The sequence below is a fragment of the Oncorhynchus nerka genome, linkage group LG25 (genome assembly GCF_034236695.1).
Source record: "Oncorhynchus nerka isolate Pitt River linkage group LG25, Oner_Uvic_2.0, whole genome shotgun sequence".
Taxonomy (NCBI): domain Eukaryota; kingdom Metazoa; phylum Chordata; class Actinopteri; order Salmoniformes; family Salmonidae; genus Oncorhynchus; species Oncorhynchus nerka.
The window spans coordinates 57727760-57754766 of NC_088420.1; the positions used below are offsets into that span (position 1 = coordinate 57727760).

The 27007-nt window shown below is 41.5% G+C and overlaps 1 protein-coding gene across 5 annotated transcripts in view; it reads right to left on the reverse strand.

The window, feature by feature from the left end:
* The window catches only part of LOC115109729 (PHD finger protein 21A-like), a 109263-nt gene that overhangs the window by 65004 nt on the left and 17252 nt on the right, over positions 1-27007 (reverse strand). For all 5 annotated transcript variants that reach the window (XM_029635009.2, XM_029635006.2, XM_029635008.2 and 2 more), the window contains 2 exons: positions 26616-26648; positions 14031-14096 (listed from right to left, as the gene is read on the reverse strand). In XM_029635009.2, coding sequence (XP_029490869.2) covers positions 14031-14096; positions 26616-26648 — 99 coding nt within the window. The remainder of the gene's footprint in view (positions 1-14030; positions 14097-26615; positions 26649-27007) is intronic.

A 27007-nucleotide genomic window follows, 5' to 3' on the forward strand; every position in this document is an offset into this window, starting at 1 on the left:
GTTATGTCCTGAATGTGACAAGTTTATTTTTGGATGCAATGTTCAGACATTCACAGAAGTAGGAACAGCATACACAATCATCCAAACCGATCAATGTAAGCTACATTAGTCCTAGCGCTAACTGAGGAAATATTGACATAACACAAGCGGCCATATTTAAGTCCAAAGTTATTTGTAAGAAAAACAATGGAGGCAATGCGAGCACCAGCCAGAAAATGTGCCAGTTCGTGCAAGACTGCGCAAATGTCCGCATATGTGCAGGGGAAAAAAATGGGGAAAGGCTCTCCCCGAAGAGGGGTATTTGACCGAAGAGGGGTATTTGACCAGCTCAGTAAAGCCTCAAACATAAATTGTCCGCAACACTGAAATGGGCTACTTCAATGTGAATTAATGAGGAGGCAGAACACACCTCAATTCAAACTGTTAGAAAATACAACTTATTAGAACATTTTAAATTGATAGATTGAAACATAGCCTACAGATAATTAGCACGCAGAGAGTGTTAACAGTGAGTGCATTCTGACATGACGTGCATAAAACAACTCACGCTGGGGCGACCGTTAAGAGATATTTGGAACTCGCGTATGAAAAAGTTAAGAAAAATTAAATGAAACGTCTTGGCAGGGAAAAAATCATTTTGCATAAAATGTGGGTTGAGACACTTATGTAGCTGTGACAACTAGCCTTAAAATAATGCAATATGTCACAACAGGTGTAAATATATGTGTTATGAAGGTGTTATGACCATATTATGACAAGTAAGGTCAGCTGTTAGCACATGGCCATTACTGAAAAGTGGAATGCTCCTTATGTGGTTTAGCAGGGCACATCTGAAAAAGGGGGAAATTCAGCAAATCCCTCTTCTGCCTTTCATGCGTCAGTCTATTGGCAGTTCTTTATGAGACCATTTCAGAGAGACATGGCTAGGTCTTCCTGCCAAAAAGCCCATTTCCATGTTAATCAAGATTGCTTTTTTTCCTTGGCTACTGTTTAAATCAGACGGTTTACTGTGTTCGTCCTTTTAACAGGACCTGGCATGGGGCAGCCCTAAATACTGTTAAATCAACAACTGCAAACAAGACAGCCCTTCTAGGGAAATCTGGGGGAAAGAGCATCTCTGGTTGGATGAGTATAAATACTAGCCCATCGAAGGGCAACCCTCAAAGATGTGATTACAGGACGAGCCCATTTCAGACACTTGAGAGCTACACTTGAGCTCCTTAGTAACCTTTGTTAGACCCCGGCCAGGAGGGCTCAGCTGGATGCAGAGGGAGGGAAGCTCTTATCTGCAGGGATAAAATCCAGCACATAGTCCATATAGCACATATAGGCCTACTACAGCCTGGCTACTTCAGACATCGCCCATCTCCGACACCAAAATACCCAATATACAGAAGATACAGAGTCATAACCAGCCCATAGCCAGCTAAGTCATTATACATGCTTCCTGTCTTGGAGTCTAATGGTTTATTCTAAGCAATTCAAGTCTATAAGTAACAGTTAAAGTTTCATATAACATTTGTTCTTCCATTATGCTCTAGAGGTAAAACCTGAAAAGCACACTAGCCCTGTTGGACTGGACTCCGCCAAGTGTCAAGTGTGTGTGTGTGCGCGAGTGTGAGTGTGAGCTCATTGCCTGAGAGGTGACGGGAATATCAGTGGGACGCCTATCGACCGCAATAAATCAAAGTACACCTGAGTGGTTTAGTAACACAACAGGTCAGCATGCGCAGACAAACATGCAGACTCCGTTCCAGAAACATGATGAGTCTGTTGCTTAGCAACACTGCAGCCCAGTGCAGCACAGGTGTAAACTGTAAAGTCTTTCCTCAGTGAGACAGAAGAAGAGTAGTGCTGGTGAGGTATGCCTACTAAATTTGTGAGCTGAGATAATTATCACCTACCACCCACAAGCGGAGAAAAAGGCCACAGCCATCTATAAGAATACCAAAGACACCGACATCTACAACGTGTAACAGACATGTCACCAGTTGGCTGTTCTAGCATGACATAAATGTTAAATGCAGCTGTTTTGATCTCAATATCAAATCATGTCTGGGTAACAATTAAGCACCTTACTGTGAAATGGTCAAAAATAAATACAAATAGCTTCTTAGCAAAGAGCAATTTCTAAAACAAGAATTTAGCTAGGACTGTCTGGGAGTGGTCTGAGTTTGGAGGTGGAAACTAGCCGTTATTGGAAGAGAGGTTTGAAACTCTGTTACTTATTGGTCTATTAACTTGTTAAGGACGTGGTACCGAAGTGGGGACCACAATCAGCAGAAATGCTCAAGAGCGCCACCATGGAGGTTGATAAACCTCAAACTTTCATTAAAATTGACATACAATATACTGAATTAAAGCTACACTCGTTGTGAATCTATCCACCAAGTCAGATTTGTAAAATGCTTTTCGGCGACAGCATGAGAAGCTATTGTCTGATACCATGCACCCTCAAAATACTGCAACTTCACTTAAAACGACAGATTTTGCGTTCGCCGTCGCAAACGAAAACGCTGAAATAAAATATAAAACATTCATTACCTTTGACGAGCTTCTTTCTTGGCACTCCTAGATGTCCCATAAACATAATTTAGGGTCTTTTTTCGATTAAATCGGTCCATATATAGCCTAGATATCGAACTACGACTCCGTCGCGAGTAAAGAAAAAAAAATTGCATTTCATAACGTAACGTAATTTTTTAAAATTCAAAAAGTCGACGATAAACTTTCACAAAACACTTCGAAATACTTTTGTAATGCAACTTTAGGTATTAGTACACGTTAATAAGCGATAAAAATCCTCAGGGGGCGAAGTGAAATTAATAGCTTGCCTAGGGAGAAAATGCTCTCTTCAAAATGTCGAACCAAAATCTGGGCGGGGACAGCAGGAAAGGAGTTCCTTTGTTTCGGTTAGACCAAGAATCAATTGCGCAACAAATGACGTGACTCTAGACAAGCTGGGGACGCTGTAGCCAATGAAAACTCGGCTCTATGTAATTCTGTTCTCTTTTAACAATTGCCTGTCAGCGCGGAAGAATATATTTTTCCATTTTCAGTGAACAGATTTTCATGCACTATTCGACGGAAACGCACGTTCTGTAAATGGCACAGGCGTGATTTAAACAGTTTTGGAAACGTCTGAGTGTTTCCTATCCACACACACTAATCATATGAATGTACTATATTCCTGGCATGAATAGCAGGGCGCTGAAATGTTGCGCGAGGTTAATTGACCGCCTGGTGATGTCACCGGGCAGGCCAAAACACCATCCCAGCAAAACAGGTTGAAATTTCAGGCGATCTTTTCAAACAGCTTTTACTCTAAAATGACATTATCATTTTCACAATATCACAGTATTATTCCAACCTCAGTGTGGAAATATATATAACACACAGGATTTCACGTTTTTGACTGCACTGGGCCTTTTAAGACTTGTCGAATGTGCAGTGCTCTTCCTTCACTGAATGGCCACTCCCACGTCCTAGAAAAGAAACAATCTCCTCCAGTGTCCTGAAGCCACTCCTGCTTTGTCTTGGCTGTGTGCTTCGGTTTGTTGTCCTGTTGAAAGGGGATCCCTTCGCTCTAGTCTGAGGTCCTGTGCGCTCTAGATTAGGTTTTCATCAAGGAGCTCTATGTACTTTCCGCCGTTCATCTTTCCCTCGATCCTGACGAGTCTCCCAGTCCCTGTTGTTAAAATACAAACTAACAGCATGACGCTGCCACCACCGTGCTTCACCGTATAGGCCTGGTGCCAGGTTTCCTCCAGACATGATGTTTGGCATTCATAGAGTTCAATATTGGTTTTTATCAGACCAGAGAATCTTGTTTCTCATGGTCTAAGAGTCCTTTAGATGCCTTTCGTCAAACTCGAAGCAGGCTGTCATACCTTTTACTGAGGCGTGGCTTCCTTCTGAACACTCTCCCATAAAGTTCTGCAGAGATGGATGTCCTTCTCCACAGGGGAGCTCTGTCAGAGTGACCATAGGATTCTTGGTCACCTCCCTGACCAAGGCCCTTCTCCCGATTGCTTCGTTTGGCCGGGTGGCCTGCTCTAGGAAGATTCTTGGTGATTCCAAACTATTTCCATTTAAGAATGGAGGCCGCTGTGTTGTTGGGGACCTTCAATGCTGCGGACATTTTTGGCATCCTTCCCCAGATCTGTGCCTCGACACAATCCTTTCTCGGAGCTCTATGGACAATTCCTTCGACTTCATGGCTTGGTTTTTGCTCTGACGTGCACTGTCAACTGTGGGTCCTTATATAGACAGGTGTGTCTTTCTAAATCATGTCCAATCAACTGAATTGACCCCAGGTGGAATCCAATCAAGTTGTAGAAACATCTCAAGATTGACCAATGGAAAACAGGATGCACCTGATCTTTATTACGAGTCTCATAGCAAAGGGTCTGAATAATTATGTAAATTGTTTTGACATTATGGGGTATCTTGTGTAGATCGCTGAGGAATTTTATTTATCTAATCCATTTTTTTTTAAAGGTGGGAACGTTACAAAATCTGGAAAGTTAAGGCATCTGAATACTTTCCCGAAAGCACTGTCTATATAAAGAACCAGCCAAAAGTTTGTTAACACCTACTCATTCAAGAGTTTTTTCTTTGTTCTAATTTTTTCTACAGTGTAGAAAAATAGTGAATACATCAAAACTATGAAATAATACATATGGAATCATGTAGTTACCAAAAAAGTGTTAATCAAATCAAAGTGGCCACCCTTTGCCTTGATGATAGCTTTGCACACTCTTGGCATTCTCTCAATCAGCTTCACCTGGAATGCCTGAAGGAGTTCCCTTGAAGGAGTACCCACATAAGCTGAGCACTTGTTAGCTGCTTTCCTTCACTCTGCGGTCCAACTTATCTCAATTGGATTGATGATGATTGTGGAGGCGTGCGGAGATCATCCATTCATCTAGTCTGCGTCTCACAAAGACACGGGAGATGGAACCAAAAACCTCAAATTTGGACTCAGACCAAAATGACAGATATCCACCTGTCTAATGTCAATTGCTCGGGTTTCTTGGCCCAAGCAAGTCTCTTCTTATTGGTTTTCTTTAGTAGTGGTTTCTTTGCTGCAATTCAAACATGAAGGCCTAATTCACACAGTCTCCTCTGAACAGTTGATGTTGAGATGTGTCGGTTACTTGAACTCTGTGAAGCATTTATTTGGGCTGAAACTTTGAGGCTGGTAACAAATGAACTTATCCTCTGCCGCAGAGGTAACTCTGGGTCTTCCTTTCCGGTGGCGGTCCTCAAGAGAGCCAGTTTCATTATAGCGCCTGATGGATTATGTGACTGAAACGTTCTTTATGTCTTAAAGAAATGGTGGACTGTCGTTTCTCTTTTCTTATTTGAGCTGTTCTTGCCATAATGTGGACTTGATCTTTCACCAAATAGGGCCATCTTCTACCCCCCCACCTTGTCACAACACAACTGATTGGCTAATGCGCATTAAGGAAGGAAATTACACAAATAAACTTTTAACAAGGCACACATCAATTGAAGTGCATTCCAGGTGACTACCTCATGAAGCAGGTTGAGAGAATGCCAAGAGTGTGCAAAGCTGTCAAGGCAAAGGGTGGCTACTTTGAAGAATCTCAAATATATTTGTCACTTTTTTGGTAACTACATCATTCTATATCTGTTATTTCATAGTTTGATGTCTACATGGTAGAAAATAGTAAAAAATAAAGAAAACCCTTGAATGATTAGGTGTGTCCAAACTTTTGACTGGTACAGAAATATACACTGCTCAAAAAAATATAGGGAACACTTAAACAACACAATGTAACTCCAAGTCAATCACACTTCTGTGAAATCAAACTGTCCACTTAGGAAGCAACACTGATTGACAATACATTTCACATGCTGTTGTGGAAATGGAATAGACAACAGGTGGAAATTATAGGCAATTAGCAAGAAACAATAAAGGAGTGGTTCTGCAGGTGGTGACCACAGACCACAGACCACTTCTCAGTTCCTATGCTTCCTGGCTGATGTTTTGGTCACTTTTGAATTCTGGCGGTGCTTTCACTCTAATGGTAGCATGAGACGGAGTCTACAACCCACACAAGTGGCTCAGGTAGTGCAGGTCATCCAGTATGGCACATCAATGTGAGCTGTGGCAAGAAGGTTTGCTGTGTCTGTCAGCGTATTGTCCAGAGCATGGAGGCGCTACCAGGAGACAGGCCAGTACATCAGGAGACGTGGAGGAGGCCGTAGGAGGGCAACAACCCAGCAGCAGGACCGCTACCTCCGCCTTTGTGCAAGGAGCAGCAGGAGGAGCACTGCCAGAGCCCTGCAAAATGACCTCCAGCAGGCCACAAATGTGCATGTGTCTGCTCAAACGGTCAGAAACAGACTCCATGAGGGTGGTATGAGGGCCCGACGTCCACAGGTGGGGGTTGTGCTTACAGCCCAACACCGTGCAGGACGTTTGGCATTTGCCAGAGAACACCAAGATTGGCAAATTCGCCACTGGCGCCCTGTGCTCTTCACAGATGAAAGCAGGTTCACACTGAACACGTGACAGACGTGACAGAGTCTGGAGACGCCGAGGAGAACGTTCTGCTGCCTGCAACATCCTCCAGCATGACCGGTTTGGCGGTGGGTCAGTCATGGTGTGGGGTGGCATTTCTTTGGGGGGCCGCACAGCCCTCCATGTGCTCGCCAGAGGTAGCCTGACTGTCATTAGGTACCGAGATGAGATTCTCAGACACCTTGTGAGACCATATGCTGGTGCGGTTGGCCCTGGGTTCCTCCTAATGCAAGACCATTCTAGACCTCATGTGGCTGTAGTGTGTCAGCAGTTCCTGCAAGAGGAAGGCATTGATGCTATGGACTGGCCCGCCCGTTCCCCAGATCTGAATCCAATTGAGCACATCTGGGACATCATGTCTCCCGCCATCCACCAACGCCACGTTGCACCACAGACTGTCCAGGAGTTGGCGGATGCTTTAGTCCAGGTCTGGGAGGAGATCCCTCAGGAGACCATCCGCCACCTCATCAGGAGCATGCACAGGCATTGTAGGGAAGTCATACAGGCACGTGGAGGCCACACACACTACTGAGCCTCAGTTTGACTTGTTTTAAGGACATTACATCAAAGTTGGATCAGCCTGTAGTATGGTTTTTCACTTTAATTTTGAGTGTGACCCCAAATCCAGACCTCCATGGGTTGATAAATTTGATTTCCATTGATCATTTTTGTGTGATTTTGTTGTCAGCACATTCAACTATGTAAAGAAAAAAGTATTTAATAAGAATATTTCATTCATTCATTCATTCAGATATAGGATGTGTTATTTTAGTGTTCCCATTATTTTTTTGCGCAGTGTATATACAGTTGAGGTTTGAAGTTTATACATACACTTAGCTTGGAGTCATTAAAACTCGTTTTTCAACAACTCCACAAATTTCTTGACAACGAACTATAGTTTTGGCAAGTCGGTTAGGACATCTACTTTGTGCATGACAAGTAATTTTTCCAACAATTGCTTTGAGTATTTCACTTATAATTCACTGATCACTCCCATTCCAGTGGGTCAGAAGTTTACATACAAGTTGACAGCTTGGAAAATTTCAGAAAATGTCATGAAGCTTCTGATATGCTAATTTACCTAATTTGAGTCAATTGGAGGTGTACCTGTGGATGCATTTCAAGGCTTACCTTCAAACTCAGTGCCTCTTTGCTTGACATCATGGGGGGAAAAAAAAATCAAAAGAAATCAGCCAAGCACTCAAAAAAAAAGAAAACGTGTAGACCGCCACAAGTCTGGTTCATCCTTGGGAGCAATTTCCAAACGCCTGAAGGTACCACATTCATCTGAACAAACAATAGTACGCAAGTATAAACACCATGAGACCACGTAGCGGTCACACTGCTCAGGAAGAAGACACATTCTGTCTCCTAGAGATGAATGAAAAGTGCAAATCAATCCCAGAACAACAGCAAAGGACCATGTGAAGATGCTGGAGGAAACAGGTACAAAATGATCTATATCCACAGTAAAACAAGTCCTTTAAAATCAACAGAACCTGAAAGGCCACTCCGCAAGGAAGAAGCCACTGCTCCAAAACCGCCATGAAAAAGACAGACTACGGTTTGCAACTGCACATGGGGACAAAGATTGTACTTTTTGGAGAAATGTCCGCTGGTCTGATGAAAGAAAAATGGAACTGTTTGGCCATAATGACCAGCATTATGTTTGGAGGAAAAAGGGGGATGCTTGCAAGCCGAAGAACACCATCCCAACCGTGAAGCACGAGGTTGGCAGTATCATGTTGTGGGGGTGTTTTGCTGCAGGAGGGACTGGTGCACGTCACAGAATAAATGACATCACGAGAAAGGAAAATGATGTGGATATATTGAAGCAATATCACAAGACATCGGTCAGGAAGTTGAAGCTTGGTCGCAAATAGGTCTTCCAAATGGACAATGACCCCAAGAATACTTCCAAAGTTGTGGCAAAATGGCTCAAGGACAACAAAGTCAAGGTATTGGAGTGGCCATCACAAAGCCCTGACCTCAATCCCATAGAACATTTGTGGGCAGAACTGAAAAAGCATGTGCAAGCAAGGAGGCCTACAAACCTGACTCAGTTACACCAGCTCTGTCAGGAGGAATGGGCCAAAATTCACCCAACTTATTGTGGGAAGCTTGTGGAAGGCTACCCGAAACGTTTGACCTAAGTTAAACAATTTAAAGGCAATAGACTCAATTAGTATTTGGTAGCATGTAAACTTTTGACACATTGGGAATGTGATGAAAGAACTTAAATAAATCGTTCTCTCTATTAAATCAGGATATTTTCTGCCTGCAGGCTGTAATGTTTTTATTTGTTGGCTTTAATGCAAGCTATTTTTTTTTACATAGATGGCAATATAAGTTATTTTAGGTTTGAATCATTTTAATTTAGATCTCATTTTGATTAAACACGACAATGATTGAGATACGAAGACGTCATTACAAATTCAACTGTTCCATGAAAATCATAACTTGCACGCAGATCAGTGGAAATGGTAAGATAAATTGGCATTCCACATGAGAAAAAGTTGCAGACTACTCATGTAGCTTATTACCAGCAACTTCAGGAGTGTAACGTTAGAAAGCCAGCAGGAGAAGGATGATTGGGTCAGGTTAAGGATTTTTTTCTTCTGGTTATCTTGATCTCTGGCTCCCTCTTTTGAGTCATGTGCGTCTTATTTCATCACACAGTGCGCTTAAACCCTCAGACAAGCTCAATGCATATAGTTGATTTTATTAAAGGTGTGTCAGTGTAACGGATGTGAAATGGCTAGCTAGTTAGCGGTGGTGCGCGCTAATAACGTTTCAATCGGTGACGTCACTTGCTCTGAGACCTTGAAGTAGTGGTTCCCCTTGCTCTGCAAGAGCCGCGGCTTTTGTGGAGTGATGGGTAACGATGCTTCGAGGGTGACTGTTGACGTGGGCAGAGCGTCCCTGGTTCGCGCCCAGGTCGGGGCGAGGGCACAGACGTAAAGTCTATACTGTTACATCTACATAAGGAAAAGTACACCTTAGACTGGTCAAAAGAAACATTTTCGGTCGACCAAGATCCAATTTTTTGGACAGCCCAACACTAAACACATTTTTTTCACCTTTATTTAACTAGGCAAGTCAGTTAAAGAACAAATTCTTATTTACAATGGCCTACCCCAGCAAAATCTGGACGACGCTGGGCCAATTGTGCGCCACCCTATGGGACTCCCAATCACGGCCAGATGTGATACAGCCTGGAACGTAAAAGGGATACTTTGTGATTTTGGCAATTAGGCCATTTACAGTGGCAAGAAAAAGTATTTATGTAAAAACCCTTTGGTCATAAAATTTGATCTTCATCTAGGTCACAACAATAGACAGTCTGCTTAAACTAATAACAAACAATTACCGTAATTTCCGGACTATAAGCTGCTACTTTATTCCCACGCTTTGAACCTTGCGGTTTATACAATGACGCGGCTAATTTATGGATTTTTCCCGCTTTCACAAGATTCATGCCGCCAAAAAACTGAGCACCGTCACATAATGTGACGTAAATCGAGCGCGCTCAAACTTCCCATCATTCTGATTACGGTAGTAATTTTGTCACCCTCATCATGGCAAAGACACTGAGAAATGCATATGATGCAGCTTTCAAGTTGAAGGCGATCGATCTGGCTGTTGGAAAAGGAAATAGAGCTGCTGCACGGGAGCTTGGCCTTAATGAGTCGATGATAAGACGTTGGAAAGCAGCGTGAGGAACTGACTCAGTGCAAAAAGACAACAACAGCTTTCAGAGGGAAGAAAAGCAGATGGCCCAAAGTATTTGCAGCCACTCGACATCAGTGTAAATCGTGCATTTAAGGTGGCGCTCCTTGTTCAGTCGGAGGCTTGGATGACAAGTGGGGAGAAATCCTTCACTAAAACGGGCTGCATGCGAAGAGCAACTTATGGTCAAGTCTGCCAGTGGGTTCTGACAGCGTGGAGCATTGTCAAAAAATCCACTATCATCAACGTGTTTCGAAAGGCTGGACTGCTGCGTGTTGAAGGGGCAGCATGAGCTCAGCGGGGTATTTGCCTCCGGATGAAAGTGACGAGAGCGACAATGAAAACGATCCAACATCGGATGAAGCAATTCTGAGGCTATTCAACTCCGACACCGAAGGAGATGGCTTCAGTGGTTTCAGTGCACAGGAGGAGGAAGATAGTGACCAATTACTTTCTTGGTAGGCCACTGTTTAATTTGTTACAAGCCGTGTGTCGTTTAACCTCTTCAGTCGACCCTCTACTTTTTTGAACATTTTGTTAAAAATCGCGCAACATTTCAGCGCCCTGCTACTCATGCCAGGAATATAGTACGTTCATATGGTTAGAATGTGTGGATAGGAAACCCTCGGACGTTTTTAAAACTGGTTAAATCACGACTGTGGCTATTACATAACGTGCGTTAACATCGGAAAGCGCAGGAAAACCTGATCACAGAAAATGGAAATAAATATCCTTGCGCCACTTCCAGCAATTGTTAACAGTGAGCCGAATTAGATAAGACCGAGCATTCAACTCCCACAGCATCCCCATGTTGTCTAGAGTCTTGTGAATTGAATCATCTTTGATTCTTGGTTGAACTGAAAGAGGGGCACGACTTACCTCCGGTCTCCGCCCAGATCATTCCGGAAGAGCTCTCTCCTGAAATTTTTTCCAAGACGACAGCTAATGATTTCTACATCGCCTATGGATGATTTTTATCGCTTATTAACGTTTACTAATACCTAAAGTAGCATTACAAACGTATTTCGAAGTGTTTTGTGAAAGTTTATAGTCTACTTTTTGAATTTTAAAAAATGACGTTAGGTTGTGAAATCGCTGTTTTTTTCGTTTATCACACAGTCTACATATAACGATATCTTGGCTTTATATGGCCCGATTTAATCGAAATAAAGACCCAATAGTGTTTATGGGACATCTAGGAGTGCCAACAAAGAAGATGGTGAAAGGTAATGACTGTTTTCTATTTTATTGTGCGGTTTGTGTAACGCCGAAATGCTAATTATTTTGTTTACGTCCCCTGCTGTGCTTTTCTGTTGCAGTGTATTGGTGCATGCTATCAGATAATAGCTTCTCATGCTGTCGCCGAAAAGCATTTTAAAAATCTGACTTGTTGCCTGGATTCACAACGAGTGTAGCTTTAATTTGATACCCTGCATGTGTATTTTAATGAACTTTTGAGTTTTAACTAATACTATTAGCATTTAGCGTAGTGCATTTGCATTTCCAGAGCTCTAGTTGGGACGCAAGCGTCCCAAGTAGAGGCAAGAGGTTAAAGGCTGTGTAAAGTTCATTTGTTTCAATGTACCGGTAGGCACCTGCGGCTTATAGACATGTGCGGCTTATTTATGTACAAAATACATATTTTTTAATAATTCAGTGGGTGCAGTTTATATTCAGGTGCGCTTAAATAGTCCAGCAATTACGGTATACGTTTTCATGTCTTTATTAATCACACCGTGTAAACACTTCCAGTGCAGGGTAGATAAAGTATATGTGAACTCTTGGATTTAATAACTGGTTGATCCTCCTTTGGCAGAAATAACCTCAAGCAAACGTTTTCTGTAGTTGCGGATCAGACCTACACAACAGTCAGGAGGAATTTTTTGACCATTCCTCTTTACAAAACTGTTTCAGTTCAGCAATATTCTTGGGATGTCTGGTGTGAACGGCTCTCGAGGTCATGCCACGGCATCTCAAATCGGGTTGAAGTCAGGACTACTGTGTTTTGGGTCGTTGTCCTGTTGCATCACCCATCTGTTGAGCTTTAATTGGCGGACAGATATAAAGACATTTTGCAGGAGAATGTTAGGCTAAACATGGGAATTAATTTTTCCGTCGATGATAGCAAGCTGTCCAGGCCCTGGGGCAGCAAAGCAGTCCAAACCATGATGCTCCCTTCTCCATTATTTACAGTTGGGATGGGGTTTTGATATTGGTGTGCTGTGCTTTTTTCCCCTCCACACATAGTATTGTGTGTTCCTTCCAAAAAAGTCAACTTTAGTTTAATCCGTCCACAGAATATTTTGCCAGTAGCGCTGTGGAACATTCAGGTGCACTTTTGAAAACTTCAGAATTTGGGAGAGCAGTGGCTTTTTCTGTGGTGTCTTCCCATGAACACCATTCTTGTTTAGTGTTTTACGAATCGTAGACATTAGCATGTTCCAGATATTTCTTTAAGTCTTTAGCTGACACTCTTCTTAACCTCATTGAGCTTTGTCATACTTTTGTAACCCTTCCAAGCTTTATGCAAGTCAACGATTCTTAATCTTAGGTCTTCCGAGATCTCCTTTGTTTGAGGCATGGTTCACATCAGGCAATGCTTCTTGTGAATAGCAAACTCAGATTGTGTTAGTGTTTTTTATAGGACAAGGCAGCTCTAACCAACATCTCTAATCTCGTCTCATTGATTAGACTCCAGGTTAGCTGACGCCAATTAGCTTTTGGAGAACTCATTAGCCTAGGGATTCACATACTTTTTCCAACTTACACTGTGAATGTTTAAATGATGTCTATATTGAATACACTAATGTGTGCTATTATAACCACACTAGGTTAGTCTATTGTTGTGACTTAGATGAAGATCAGAACAAATTTGATGACCAATGTATGCAGAAATCCAAGTAATTCCAAAGGGTTCACATACAGTGGCAAGAAAAAGTATCTACTACCCCAGTCAGAAGAACTCATGGATACCATTTTTATGTCTCTGTGTCCAGTATGAAGGACGTTATCGGTAGTATTGCAAGCCAATGCTAACTAGTGCAATGGCTGGAAGTCTATGGGTATCGGATCCTTCATACTGGACAGAGACATAAAACTGGGATCCACAAGTTCATCTGACTCTGGGGAAGTAGATCCCGAAGTATCCCTTTAACTAAAAGAGCCACCACTCTATATATTGAATATATACCATGTTCTTTGAATTGTTCCAGAGAACAGTCAGTGTGTCACAAACCACATTGATTAGTCAGCTCCCTTGACAGAATGGAGAAAGCAGCAGGAAAACAAGTCGTTGTGGAAGTCACACTAGGTGAGCCTCACAGTGGGCAGAATACTGCTAACAGAGACAGAGCACATTGGGAAGAGAACACACATTCCAAATAATGTGCTTTCATTTCGGCCTCAGAGCATCCATCACAAGACATTAGCTGTGTAAACAGTATGTTTGTGTGCGTGTCTATTCCGTGTTCACTTGCCCATGCACACAGGACTGCACCGAGGGAGTGACAAATTACTCATTGGGATTTATAAAGCCTTAAAAGAAATAAACATACATGATTAATTTGTGCGTATCTTCAAATATGATGTTTAAAGAAACAAATTAGTCTGTCTAAAAGGACCAACTGGTTACACATTTTAATTTATAAAAATCATGTGTTTCAAACGCATATCAATATTGGTGTGTCTGCTCTCATGTAGGGCAACCTGGGACAGCATTGTGTTGTGTCAGCATCATCTCCTGAAATACCTGCTTCTCGCTAAGCGCTGTGATCTTAGCCTGAAGTTCGTGGAGCTGCTTCTTCAGATCAGCATTCTGCAAAGGAAGGCAAAGCTCTTTTTTAGGACACTTTCATACCAAGTTCCAAAAATGTACATCCAGGTTCACTTGAAAAGGCAGTTTGGTTCATTTCAACCAAAACTACTTTATTTCAAATTGGAAGATTTGTCTCCACACTGATGTTTCACATGCACACACATCTACAAATGAACGGAAATCAGTACAAACATTTATTTAATCAAACTATCCAGATGTCAAAACACCATTTGGAGCTAGTCACAATTTTGTGGAAACATTTCAAATCAAATCTAATTTTATTGGTCGCATACACATTTATCAGATGCTATTGCCGGTGTGGGAAAATGCTTGTGTTCCTAGCTTCAACAGGGCAGTAATAATAATGGAATTACGAAATATATAATATTAGGACGAGCAATGTCATAGTCTGGAGAATAAATACAGTGTGTATATATATATATATATATATAAAAACACACATACAGTACCAGTCAAGTTTGGACACCCATTTTCTACATTGAGAATAATAGTAAAGACATCAAAACTAGGAAATAATACATTTGGCATAATGTGATAACCAAAAAAAGTGTTAACAAATCAAAATATATTTTATATTGGAGATTCTTCAAAGTAGCCACCCTTTGCCTTGACAGCTTTGCACACTCTTGGCATTCTCTCAACCAGATTTTTATTTATTTCACCTTTATTTAACCAGGTAGGCAAGTTGAGAACAAGTTCTCATTTACAATTGCGACCTGGCCAAGATAAAGCAAAGCAGTTCGACAGATACAACGACACAGAGTTACACAGAGTTACACATGGAGTAAAACAAACATACAGTCAATAATACAGTATAAACAAGTCTATATACAATTGTGAGCAAATGAGGTGAGATAAGGGAGGTAAAGGCAAAAAAAAGGCCATGGTTGCAAAGTAAATACAATATAGCAAGTAAAACACTGGAATGGTAGATTTGCAGTGGAAGAATGTGCAAAGTAGAAATAAAAATAATGGGGTGCAAAGGAGAAAAATAAATAAAATAAATACAGTAGGGAAAGAGGTAGTTGTTTGGGCTAAATTATAGGTGGGCTATGTACAGGTGCAGTAATCTGTGAGCTGCTCTGACAGTTGGTGCTTCATGAGGTAGTCACCTGGAATGCATTTCAATTAACAGGTGTGCCTTGTTAAAAGTTCATTTGTGGAATGTCTTTCCTTCTTAATGTGTTTGAGCCTATCAGCTATGTTATGAAAAGGTATGGTTGGTACACAAGATGGTCTTTTACCAAATAGGACTAAGTCCATATTATGGCAAGAACAGCTGAAATAATCAGAGCGAAATAACAGTCCACCATTACTTTAAGCCATGAAGGTCAGTCAATGTGTAAATTAAGAACGTCAAAAATGTGCAGTCGCAAAAACCATCAAGCGCTATGATGAAACTGCCTCTCATGAGGACCACCACAGAAAAGAGCCATAGTTACCTCTGATACAGAGGATAAGTTCATTAGAGTTAATTGCACCTCAGATTGCAGCCCAAATAAATTCTTCACAGAGTTCAGGTAATAGACACGTCTCAACATCAACTGTTCAGATGAGACTGACTACAGGAGTCAGGCCTTCATGGGTCAAATTGCTGCAAAGAAACCACTACTAAAGGACACCAATAAGAGACTTGCATGGGCCAAGAAACACCAGAAATGGACATTAGACCGGTAAAAATCTGTCCCTTTGTCTGATGACCCAACACACCTCCAGGCTGTGTAAGGGCTATTTGAACAAGGAGTAGAGTGATGGAGTGCAGCATCAGATTACCTGGCTTCCACAATCACGCGACCTCAACCCAACAGATGGTTTGGGATGAGTTGGACCGCAGAGTGAAAGAAAGGGGAATATCTAGTCAATTGTAGAACTGAATGCATTCAACTGGAAAGCAGCCAACAAGTGCTCAGCATATGTGCGAACTCCTTCAAGAATGTTGGAAAGGCATTCCTCATGAAGCTGGTGGAGAGAATGCCAAGCGTGTGTAAAGCTGTCATCAAGGCAAAGGGTGACTACTTTGAAGAATCTCAAATATATTTTGATTTGTTTAAGACTTTTTTGGTTACTACATGATTCCATGTGTGTTATTTCATAGTATGTCTTCACTAATATTCTACTGTATATACAGTGCATTCGGGAAAGTATTCAGACCCCTTCACTTTTTCAACATTGTTACGTTACAGCCTTATTCTAAAATGGATTAAATTGTTTTTACTCATCAATTTACTCACAATACCCCATAATGACAAAGTAAAAACAGTTAGTTTTTTTGTGCAAATATATACAAAAATAAAAACTGAAATATGACATCTAAGTATTCAGACCCTTTACGCAATGCTTTGTTGAAGAACCTTTGTCAGCGATTACAGCCTCTAATCTTCTTGGGTATGACACTACAAGCTTGGCACACCTGTATTTGGAGAGTTTCTCCCAAACACAGCAGATCATGGTAGACTGAAGATTGGGTAGGACAAATATTCCATTCAAAATTCAATGCTAAGGCAAGGGGAACAGCAACACTTATTTATAAGAAAGTACAATTTACTGCTGCTGACAGTCTCAGATGCACAGAGTTTTGTTATGGTATCTGGTTATTTCTTTCACACCTCTGTTTAAATTGTAAATGTTTATGCTCCCAATTGGGATAATGTTGATTGCATTAACCAACTTGTTTCTTTGCTGCCCAATCTCTATTACATTTTTGGAGGCGACTTGAATTGTGTGATCCACCCAGGTCTTGGACCACTCAAACCCTAGATCATCATCTCCCTCAAAATGTCCAGCGCTATGTCTGCATTTATAAGCTAGGCAGGATTTGTAGATCCATGGAGATTACTTTTTCCTAGTAACAAAGAATTCTCTTTTGTTTCACATGTGCACCACTCCTATTCTAGAATAGACTACTTCTTCGTAGATAAAGCTCTTCTCCCCTCTGTTAAGTAGAATACTCTGCCATTGTTATTAGTGACCATGCTACTCTGTCGCTCGACCTCTCATTCTCATTGAACTATACAGACCCCCACATGGAGACTTAACCTACTTTCAAACAATTTATTCTGCACCATTCTATCAAATGCAATTGCTGTCTTTATTGAAACAAATAAAACCGAACCGATCTCTCGATCTACACTTTGGGACACACTTAAAGTTGTTAATAATAATTTCCTATTTCTCAACAAACGGAAAATTAAAAACAGCGAATCAATGCAATTCTTGAATTAGACCAACAATATTCCGCCTCTCCATCACCAGAACTTTACAAAGGCTGAGTCTTCAAACTCAGAACAATTTACTATCCACAGATAAGGCTGAGCTGCAGCTACTTGTTCTGTTTAAGAATATAGGGAAAAGGCTGGTTGACTTCTAGCTCATCAACTCAAGTGCAAATCTGCCTCACAGCTGGTCCCTCAAATTCACAACATCTCAGGTGTCTTAAGTAGTCCTTCTGAAATCAATACTACTATCAAATGTGTATTATGATCTATACACATCAGAAGGACCTGAAGACAATTCAATTATGAATGATTTTGACAATTTGGAAACTCCAACCCTTAATACAGAGAAGAGAGGGAATGGATCTAGCTTTGCAGTTAGAGGAGATTATTAATTCAATAACAGCAATGCAAAGTGGAAAATTGCTAACCAAATTGAATTCTACAATGTTTGATGCCAAACTCCACCACCACCTGCTTGAAATGTTTGAAACGGATACAGACCGATCTCACTTTTAAATGCAAAAGTATTAGCAAAATTGCTTGACTCTCGATTAGAATCCACTATGACAGACAGAACAGATCAGACAGGGTTTATTAAGGGTCGACACTCCTTTTCTAACATTCGATGTCTGCCTAATGTCATACTCTCCTGCATCTTCGGACGTTCCTGAAGTAGTTCTCTCTTTAGATGCGGAGAAGGCATTTGACAGGGTAGAATGGGAATATTTATTCTCTGTAAATGGGAAAATTTGGCATTGGTGCGAACTTAATTTCCTGGGTCGGACGGTTGTACTCATTACCCAAGGCATCAGTAATTAGGAAAAAAAACTTTGTTCACAGTATTTCCCATTATCAAGGGCCACATGCCGTGGATATCCAATGTCCCCTCTGTTATTTGCCCTGGTGATAGAACCCCTTTCCATCATGCTAAAGGCCACACCCTCAATACGTGGTATCTACCGATGGGGACTGGAACACAAAGTTTCCTTGTATGCAGATTACTTACATCTCAGACCCTGAAGTGTGTCCCTGTGGTAGTGGGCCTAATGCGTAGGTTTGGTGTGTTGTCGGGTTATAAATTTAATTTCTCAAAAAGTGAATGTTTTCCTATTAATGAATTAGCATTACAAATTCCAACGGGATACTATTCCATTTCATATGTCCAAGTCTGGCTTTAAATATTTAGGGGTCCAATATCACCAATATACCTCGTCTTCCCTCCATTATGAGAAATTTACTCCCCTAACCAGCAAACTTCAACTGGAATTTCAGAGATTGAGTATTCTCCAGTTCACTTACATTTGACTTATTTTACTATATATCAAATGCTTCAGAAAGGGTTTTAAATAAAGTTGCAGTTTTAAATAAAGTCGGAGTACCAAACAATCCATCTCTGACAGACAGCTCTGCATGCCATTGCCTCCATTAGCCCGCAGAAGGATTTCATTCGATTGGAAATCTATCAATCCTCCCTTAGCATCAGATCTTGGAGGCTGTTCCTAAAATTAAAAAAATAAGTATACCATTTGAGGGTCAAAATGTTATCTTCCAATCATTGTGAAAAAGATATCACACACACACAATACCGTTCAAGTTTGGGTCTCTTCGAAATGTCCTTGTTTTTGAAATAAAAGCACATTTCTTGTCCATTAAAATAACATCAAATAGATCAGAAATACAGTGTAGACATTATTAATGTTGTAAATGACTATTGAAACTGTAGCTGGAATATATTCATAGAGGCGACCAACACTCCTGTGTTCCAATAGCTACTTCTTAGCCAATCCAAGTTTATCATTTTAAACGGCTAATTGATCATTAGAAAACCCTTTTGCAATTATGTTTGCACAGCTGAAAACTGTTGTTCTGATTAACCTGTTTGGGATAGGGGGCAGCATTTTCACGTTTGGATGAAAAGCGTGCCTAGAGTAAACTGCCTGCTACTTGGTCCCAGTTGCTAATATATCCATATTATTAGTAGATTTGGACAGAAAACACTGAAGTTTCTAAAACTGTTCGAATGATGTCTGAGTATAACAGAACTCATATGGCAGGCGAAAACCTGAGAACAATCCAACCAGGAAGCGGTCAATCTGAGGTTTGTAGTTTTTCAACTCTTGGCCTATCGAAAACAGTGTCTATGGGGTCAAATTGCACTTCCTAAGGCTTCCACTAGACTGTCAACAGTCTTTAGAACCTTGTTTCGGGTTTCTACTGTGAAGGAGGGGGGAATGAGAGCTGAATGAGTCAGTGGTCTGGCAGAGTGCCATGAACTCGTGACACGCATTCACGTGCGAGTTAGCTTGAGTTCCATTGAATTCTCCAGTTGGAACATTATTGAAGATATGATAAAAACATCCTAAAGATTGATTCTATACTTCGTTTGACATGTTTCTACGGACTGTAAGAGAATGTTTTGACTTTGTCTGCTCGTGTGTCATGAATTTGCATTACTGGGCTGAACACGCTAACAACAAGGAGGTATTTGGACATAAAGATGAACTTTATCGAACAAATCAAACATTTATTGTGGAACTGGGATTCCTGGGAGTGCATTCAGATTAAGATCATCAAAGGTAAGTTAATATTTATAATGTTATTTCTGACTTCTGTTGACTCCAACATGGCAGATATCTGTTTGGCTTATATCTGAGTGCCGTACTCAGATTATTGCATGGTTTGCTTTTTCTGTAAAGTTTTTTTGAAATCTTAACACAGCGGTTGCATTAAGGAGAAGTATATCTTTAATTCTGTGAATAACAGTTGTATCTTTTATCAATGTTTATTATGAGTATTTCTTTAAATTGATGTGGCTCTCTGCAAAATCACCAGATGTTTTGGAAGCAAAACATTATTGAACGTAACGTGCCAATGTAAACAGATTTTTGGTTATAAATATGCACTTTATCGAACCAAACATACATGTATGTAACATGATGTCCTATGAGTGTCATCTGACGAAGATAATCAAAGGTGTTTTTTTGTGACTTGGCTCTGACCTAACAATCATATGTTGTGCTTCGCTCTAAAGCCTTTTTGAAATTGGACAAGATGGGTAGATTAACAAGAAGTTTCTTTCATTTGGTGTATTGCACTTGTTAACCTGTCTAGGACACAGTTTCTGCTAGCGGAACCTCCCCCCAACATTCCGCTGAAAAAGGCATCGAAGGAAATTCAAAAATATTTTTTGAAATATTTAACTTTCACAAATTAACAAGTCCAATACAGCAAATGAAAGATACACATCTTGTTAATCTACCCATTGTGTCCGGTTTTTATAATGTTTTACAGCGAAAACACAACATATATTTATGTTACATCACCACCAAATACCCCCAAAAACACAGACATTGTTCACAGCCAAAGATAGTCACAAAAGCAGAATTAGAGATAAAATGAATCACTAACCTTTGATAATCTTCATCAGATGACACTCATATGACATCATGTTACACAATACATTTATGTTCTGTTCGATAATATGCATATTTATATCCACAAACCGCGGTTTACATTGGCGCCATGTTCAGAAATGACTCCAAATTATCCGGAGTAATTACAGAGAGCCACGTCATAACAGAAATACTCATCATAAACTTTGACGAAAGATACATGTTTTACATATAATTAAAGATACTGGTTCTTAATGCAACCACTGTCAGATTTTTAAAAAACTTTCCGAAAAAAAGCATACCATGCAATAATCTGAGACGGCGCTCTCCACCATGTTGGAGTCAACTGAAATACGAAATTACATCAAATATTCCCTCACCTTTGATGATCTTTCATCAGAATGCAGTGCAAGGAATCCTAGTTCCGCAATAAATCGTTGTTTTGTTCGATAATGTCCATTACTAGTGTCCAATTAGCTACTTTTGCTAGCACGTTTAGCTCACATGTCCAAAAGCTGGCGCCGGTCCAGGCGAACTCGGACGAAAACAGGTCGAATAAACTGGTAGAGAAACTAAGTAGAGAATCAATCTTCAGGATGTTATTATCATATATATATCAAATAACGTTCCAACCGGAGCATTCGTTTTTGACTACAGAGTAATGGAACACATGAAGATATGAGTACTGCGCGTAACCAGGAACTGGCATTCTGCCAGACCAGTGACTCATTCCCCTCCCATCCGGCCCCACATCACACTAGAGGCTTCATTCCATGTTCAACTGACTGTTGACATCTAGTGGAAGGCGTAGGAAGTGCGAACAGATCCATATCTTATTGGGATGTGAATAGGCAATGAGTTGAAAAATCAACCAGCCCCAGAATTTCCACTTCCTGTTTGGAAGTTGCCTGCCCTATGGGTTCTGTTATACTCACAGACATAATTCAAACAGTTTTAAAAACGTCAGTGTTTTCTATCCACCAGTAATAATACTATGCATACATTCCCATCTGGGAAAGAGTAGGAGGCCGTTTACTCTGGGCACGCCTTTCATCCAAAAGTGAAAATACTGCCCCTTAAAAATCATACAATGTGTTTTCTGGATTTTTGTTTTAGATTCAGTCTCTCACAGTTGAAGTGTACCTATGATAAAAATTACAGACCTCTACATGCTTTGTAAGTAGGAAAATCTGCAAAATCGGCAGTGTATCAAATACTTATTCTCCCCACTGTATATCAACCAATTGCCTGTAGTACTCACGCTTTATAAACTCTCAACCATTTGTTACTCTTACTTTCAGGATGGCTACAAGGCCCACCCCGCCCTCCCTTCGGCATATCAGATCACGACTTCCATTCTGATCCATCCTATAGGCAGATACTCAAACAGGAAGTACCCATGCTGAGGTCTATTCAACAATGGTCTGACCAATCAGAATCCATGCTTCAAGATTGTTTTGATCATGTGGACTGGGATATGTTCTGGCCTGCCTCAGAATAACATTGATGTATACACTAACAGAGTTCATAAGGAAGTGTATAGGGGATGTTGTTCCCACTGATGATTTAAAACCTACCCAAACCAAAAATCGTGGATAGATGGCACTATTCGCAAAACTGAAAGCTCGAACCACCACATTTAACCACAGCCAGGTGACTGGGAATATGGTCGAATACAAACAGTCCAGTTATGCTCTCCATAAAAACATAAAATCAAACAGGAAAAACATCAGTACAGAGAGTTGGAGTCGCAATTCAGTATGTGGCAAGGGCTCCAGACAATTATGGATTACGAGGGGAAAACCAGCCACGTCGCGGAGACTGACGTCTTGATCCCGGACAAGCTAAAACACCTTTGCCCGCTTTGAGGACCATCGACGCGGCCTGCTCCCAAAGGACTGGGGGCTTTCCTCCTCCGTGGCTGATGGGAGTAATACATTTTAGAGTGTTAACCCTCGCAAGGCTGCCGGGCCCAAATGGCATACCTAGCCACGTCATGCGCAGACCGGCTGGCTGGAGTGTTTACGGAAATATTCAATCTCTCCCTATCCCAGTCTGCTGTCCCCACCATTGGATACCTGCACTTTCTTGGGTACAGGGACAAACTAAATGACTATCGCCCAATAACTCGCACTTCCGTCATCATGAAGTGCTTTGTGAGGCTAGGTAAGGATCATATCATCTTCACCTTACCTTTTTAGAACCACTGCAATTTGCATTCCGCCACAATCAATCCACAGATGAAGGAATCGCAATTGCACTGCACTCTGCCCTATCCCATCTAGAAAAGAGCAATACCTTCGTAAGAATGATGTTCATTGACTACAACTCCAAGCTCATCATTAAGCTCGGGCCCTGGGTCTGAATCCAGCTCTATGCAACTGGATCCTGGACTTCCTGACGGGTGGTGAAGGTAGGAAACAACACCTCCACTACGCTGATCCTCTTCACAGTGGCCCAACAAAGGTGCATGCTCAGCCCCCTCCTGTACTCCCTGTTCACCCGTGACTGCATGGCCATGCACACCAACTCAACCATCAAGTTTGACGACACGCCTCCCGAGTGGCGCAGTGGTCTAAGGCAGTGCTAGCTGTGCCACTGGAGATTCGGGGTTCGAGTCCAGGCTCTGTCACAGCCGGCCACGACCAGGAGACCCATGGGGCTGTGCACAATTTGGCCCAGCGTCGTCCGGGTTAGGGGAGGGTTTGTCCGGCAGGGATGTTCTTGTCCCATAGCGCACTAGCGACTCCTGTGGCGGGCCAGGCGCAGTGCATGCTGACACGGTCGCCAGGTGTACGGTGTTTCCTCCGATACATTGGTGCGGCTGGCTTACAGGGTTAAGTGGGCATTGTGTCAAGAAGCAGTGCGGCTTGGTTGGGTTGTGTTTTGGAGGAAGCACGGCTCTCGACCTTCGCCTCTCCCGAGTCCATACGGGAGTTGCAAAGATGAGACGACTAACTACCAATTGGATACCATGAAAAAGTGGTAAAAGAAATAAATCAACTTTTGCAGACAACAGTAGTAGGCCTGATTTACTAATAATGACGAGACCACCTCCTCCCTTTAGGCTAAGGCCCTTGCGGAGTGGTGCCAGGAAAAGAACTTCTCCCTCAACATCAAGACGAAGAAGCTGATTGTGGACTCCAGGAGACAGCAGCGGACGCACGCCCCGATCCACATCGACGGGGCCACAGTGGAGAAGGTGGAAATCTTCAAGTCTTCAGTATTACACACAGGTAGTCTTGTGAGGAAGGCTCAACCGTGCCTCCTTAGGTTGAAGAAATTTGGCTTGGCCCCTAAGACCCTCACAAACTTTGACAGATGCACCATTGGGAGCATCCGGTGAGGCTGTATCACCCCTTTTGTATGGAAACTGCACCGTCTGAAACCGCAGGGCTATCCAGAGGGTGGGGCAGTCTGCCCAACGCATCCCTGGGGGCACACTGCCTGCCTTCCAGGATATTTACATCACCCAATGTCACAGGAAGGTCAAAAATATTCATCAAGGACATTAACCACCCGAACCACGGCCTGTTCAACCCGCTATCATCCAGAAGGCAAGGTCAGTACAGGTGCATCAAAGCTGGAACCGAGAGTTTACAGTACCAGTGAAAAATGTGGACATCTACTCATTCAAGGGTTTTTCTTTATTTGTACTATTTTCTACATTGTAGAATAATAGGGAAGACGTCAAAACTATGAAATAACACATGGAATCAAAAAAGTGAAACAAATCAATATATTTTATATGAGATTCTTCAAAGTAGCCACCCTTTGCCTTGATGACCGCTTTGCACATCCTTGGTATTCTCTCAACCAGCTTGATGAGGTAGTCACCTGGAATGTGTTTAAATTAACAGGTGTGCCTTGTTAAAGGTTCATTTGTGGAATTTCTTTCCTTGTTAATGCGTTTGAGCCAATCTGTTGTGTTGTGGCAAGGTCGTTTTTTGTTGTTGCAAAAGACCAAGTCCATATTAAGGCAAGAACAGCTCATAAGCAAGGAGAAAGGACAGTCCATTACTTTAAGACATGAATGTCTGTCAATTGGGAAAATTTCAAGAACTTTTAAAATTTCTTCATGTTGAGTCACAAAAACCATCAAGTGCTATGATGAAACTGCCTCTCATGAGGGCTTCGCAGAGCTCAAGCAAGACGCATCTCAACATCAACTGTTCAGACGAGACTGCGTGAAATCAGGCCTTCATGGTCGAATTGCTGCAAAGAAACCACTACTAAAGGACACCAAGAAGGCCAGCATCCCGGAGTCGCCTCTTCACTGTTGATGTTGAGACTGGTGTTTTGCGGGTACTATTTAATGAAGCTGCCAGTTGAGGACTTGTGAGGCGTCCGTTTCTCAAACTAGACACTCTCTAATGTACTTGTCCTCTTGCTCAGTTGTGCACCAGGGCCTCCCACTCTTTCTATTCTGGTTAGCGCCAGTTTGCTCTGTCCTGTGAAGGTGGTAGTAGTACACAGCGCTGTACGAGATCTTCAGTTTCTTGGCAATATCTCGCATGAAATAGCCTTCATTTCTCAGAACAAGAATAGACTGACGAGTTTCAGAAGAAAGTTTTGTTTCTGGCCATTTTGAGCCTGTAATCGAACCCACAAATGCTGATGCTCCAGATACTCAACTAGTCTAAAGAAGGCTTGTTTTATTGCTTCTTTAACTTCTTATGGCTAGGGGTGGCTAACTTTTATACATTAAAAAGCATTCAATGTGATTTTCTGAATTTTTGTTTTAGATTCCATCTCTCACAGTTGAAGTGTACCTATGATAAAAAATTACAGACCTCTACATGCTTTGTAACTAGGAAAACCTGCAAAATCGGCAGTGTATCAAATACTTGTTCTCCCCACTGTAAATGCTACCTGAATTTTCTTAGATATACTTTGTATATGCGGTTTCCAGTTTGCACAAAGTCCAGTTTAGTTCCTTGAGGGCCTTAGTGGTATCGGCTTGGGGAAGAATATACACGGCTGTGACGATAACCAAAGACAATTCTTTGGGAGCTAATGTGATCGGCATTTGATTGTGAGGTACTCTAGGTCAGGTGAACAAAAGGGCTTGAGTTCCTCTATGTTACCACAATCACACCATGCATAGTTAACCTTTTGTGAGTTCCAAATATCTAACGGTCACCCCAGCGTGAGTTTTATGCACGTGATGTCAGAATGCACTCACAGTTCCAAAATGTGACTGTTACGCAACAGGACAGTTAACACATGCTGCCTGCTTGTGATCTATAGACTATTTTTCAACTTGTCAATTTCAAATTATTTTCCAACAAGTTGTATTTTCTAACACAAATTTGAATGGAGAGGTGTTCCGCTTCCTCATTAACTCACAAAGAAGTAGCCCATTTAAGCTGCTGTACGGATGAGGACAGTATATCCGGAGAGAGCCATGATTACGTGAAAGAGTATGTTAGAGTCCCTGATGTCTCCCTGGTAGGAGCTCCTCACCCTGAGCTTGTCTACTTTATTTTCCATGGACTGAACATTAACAAGTAATACACTTGGAAGCGGTGGATGGTGTGCACGCCTTGAGTCAGACGACAAGTCCATTCTGAATACCTCTTCTCTACCGGTGGCGTCTTGGAGCAGCCTCGGAGATAAGTTCAATTGCCTTGGTGATACGAATTCGGATCCAATTCGGGAAAGTCGTATCCCTGGTCGGAACGCTGGTGAGTTACCGCCGCTCTGATATCCAAAAGTTATTTCCGGCTGTATTGTAATAATGCAAAAAAACCTTCTGGGCTAATAATGTAAGAAATAACTACTAAATAAATTCTGCAAAGTTGCTTAGGAGGTAGAAACAGAGCTGCAATTCCTATCGGCACCATCAGTCTACTGAAAACAAACCAATTATTAACTGAAATTGTATTTACCTGTGGGTCCTGTTTCATCTGGGTGACCAGTTTCTGTAGAAGAAAGAGATACATGTGGGTAGGATAACAAATGCATTCAGGGACATTCCGCAAGACTACTACAGCCTGTGGACAGTGAAACCTATAGGCAAAAACATTCAGTCCCATACCCAAATTGTGACATTGGCCATCATTCAGTCTGAACAAACATAAGATTGAATAACACATATAACACTTTGTATTTTCATCATTATAGTAATTTGAATATTTGATTAGGTTATGACTTTATAAAATACTGAAATGTGACTTTACATGTAAATTACATACTCATACATTTTACATTCAACTTTATAAAGACATACTATAGGCCTACAGTAGGCAGAGTTAAAAATTGCCTACTTATCCTGAAGATA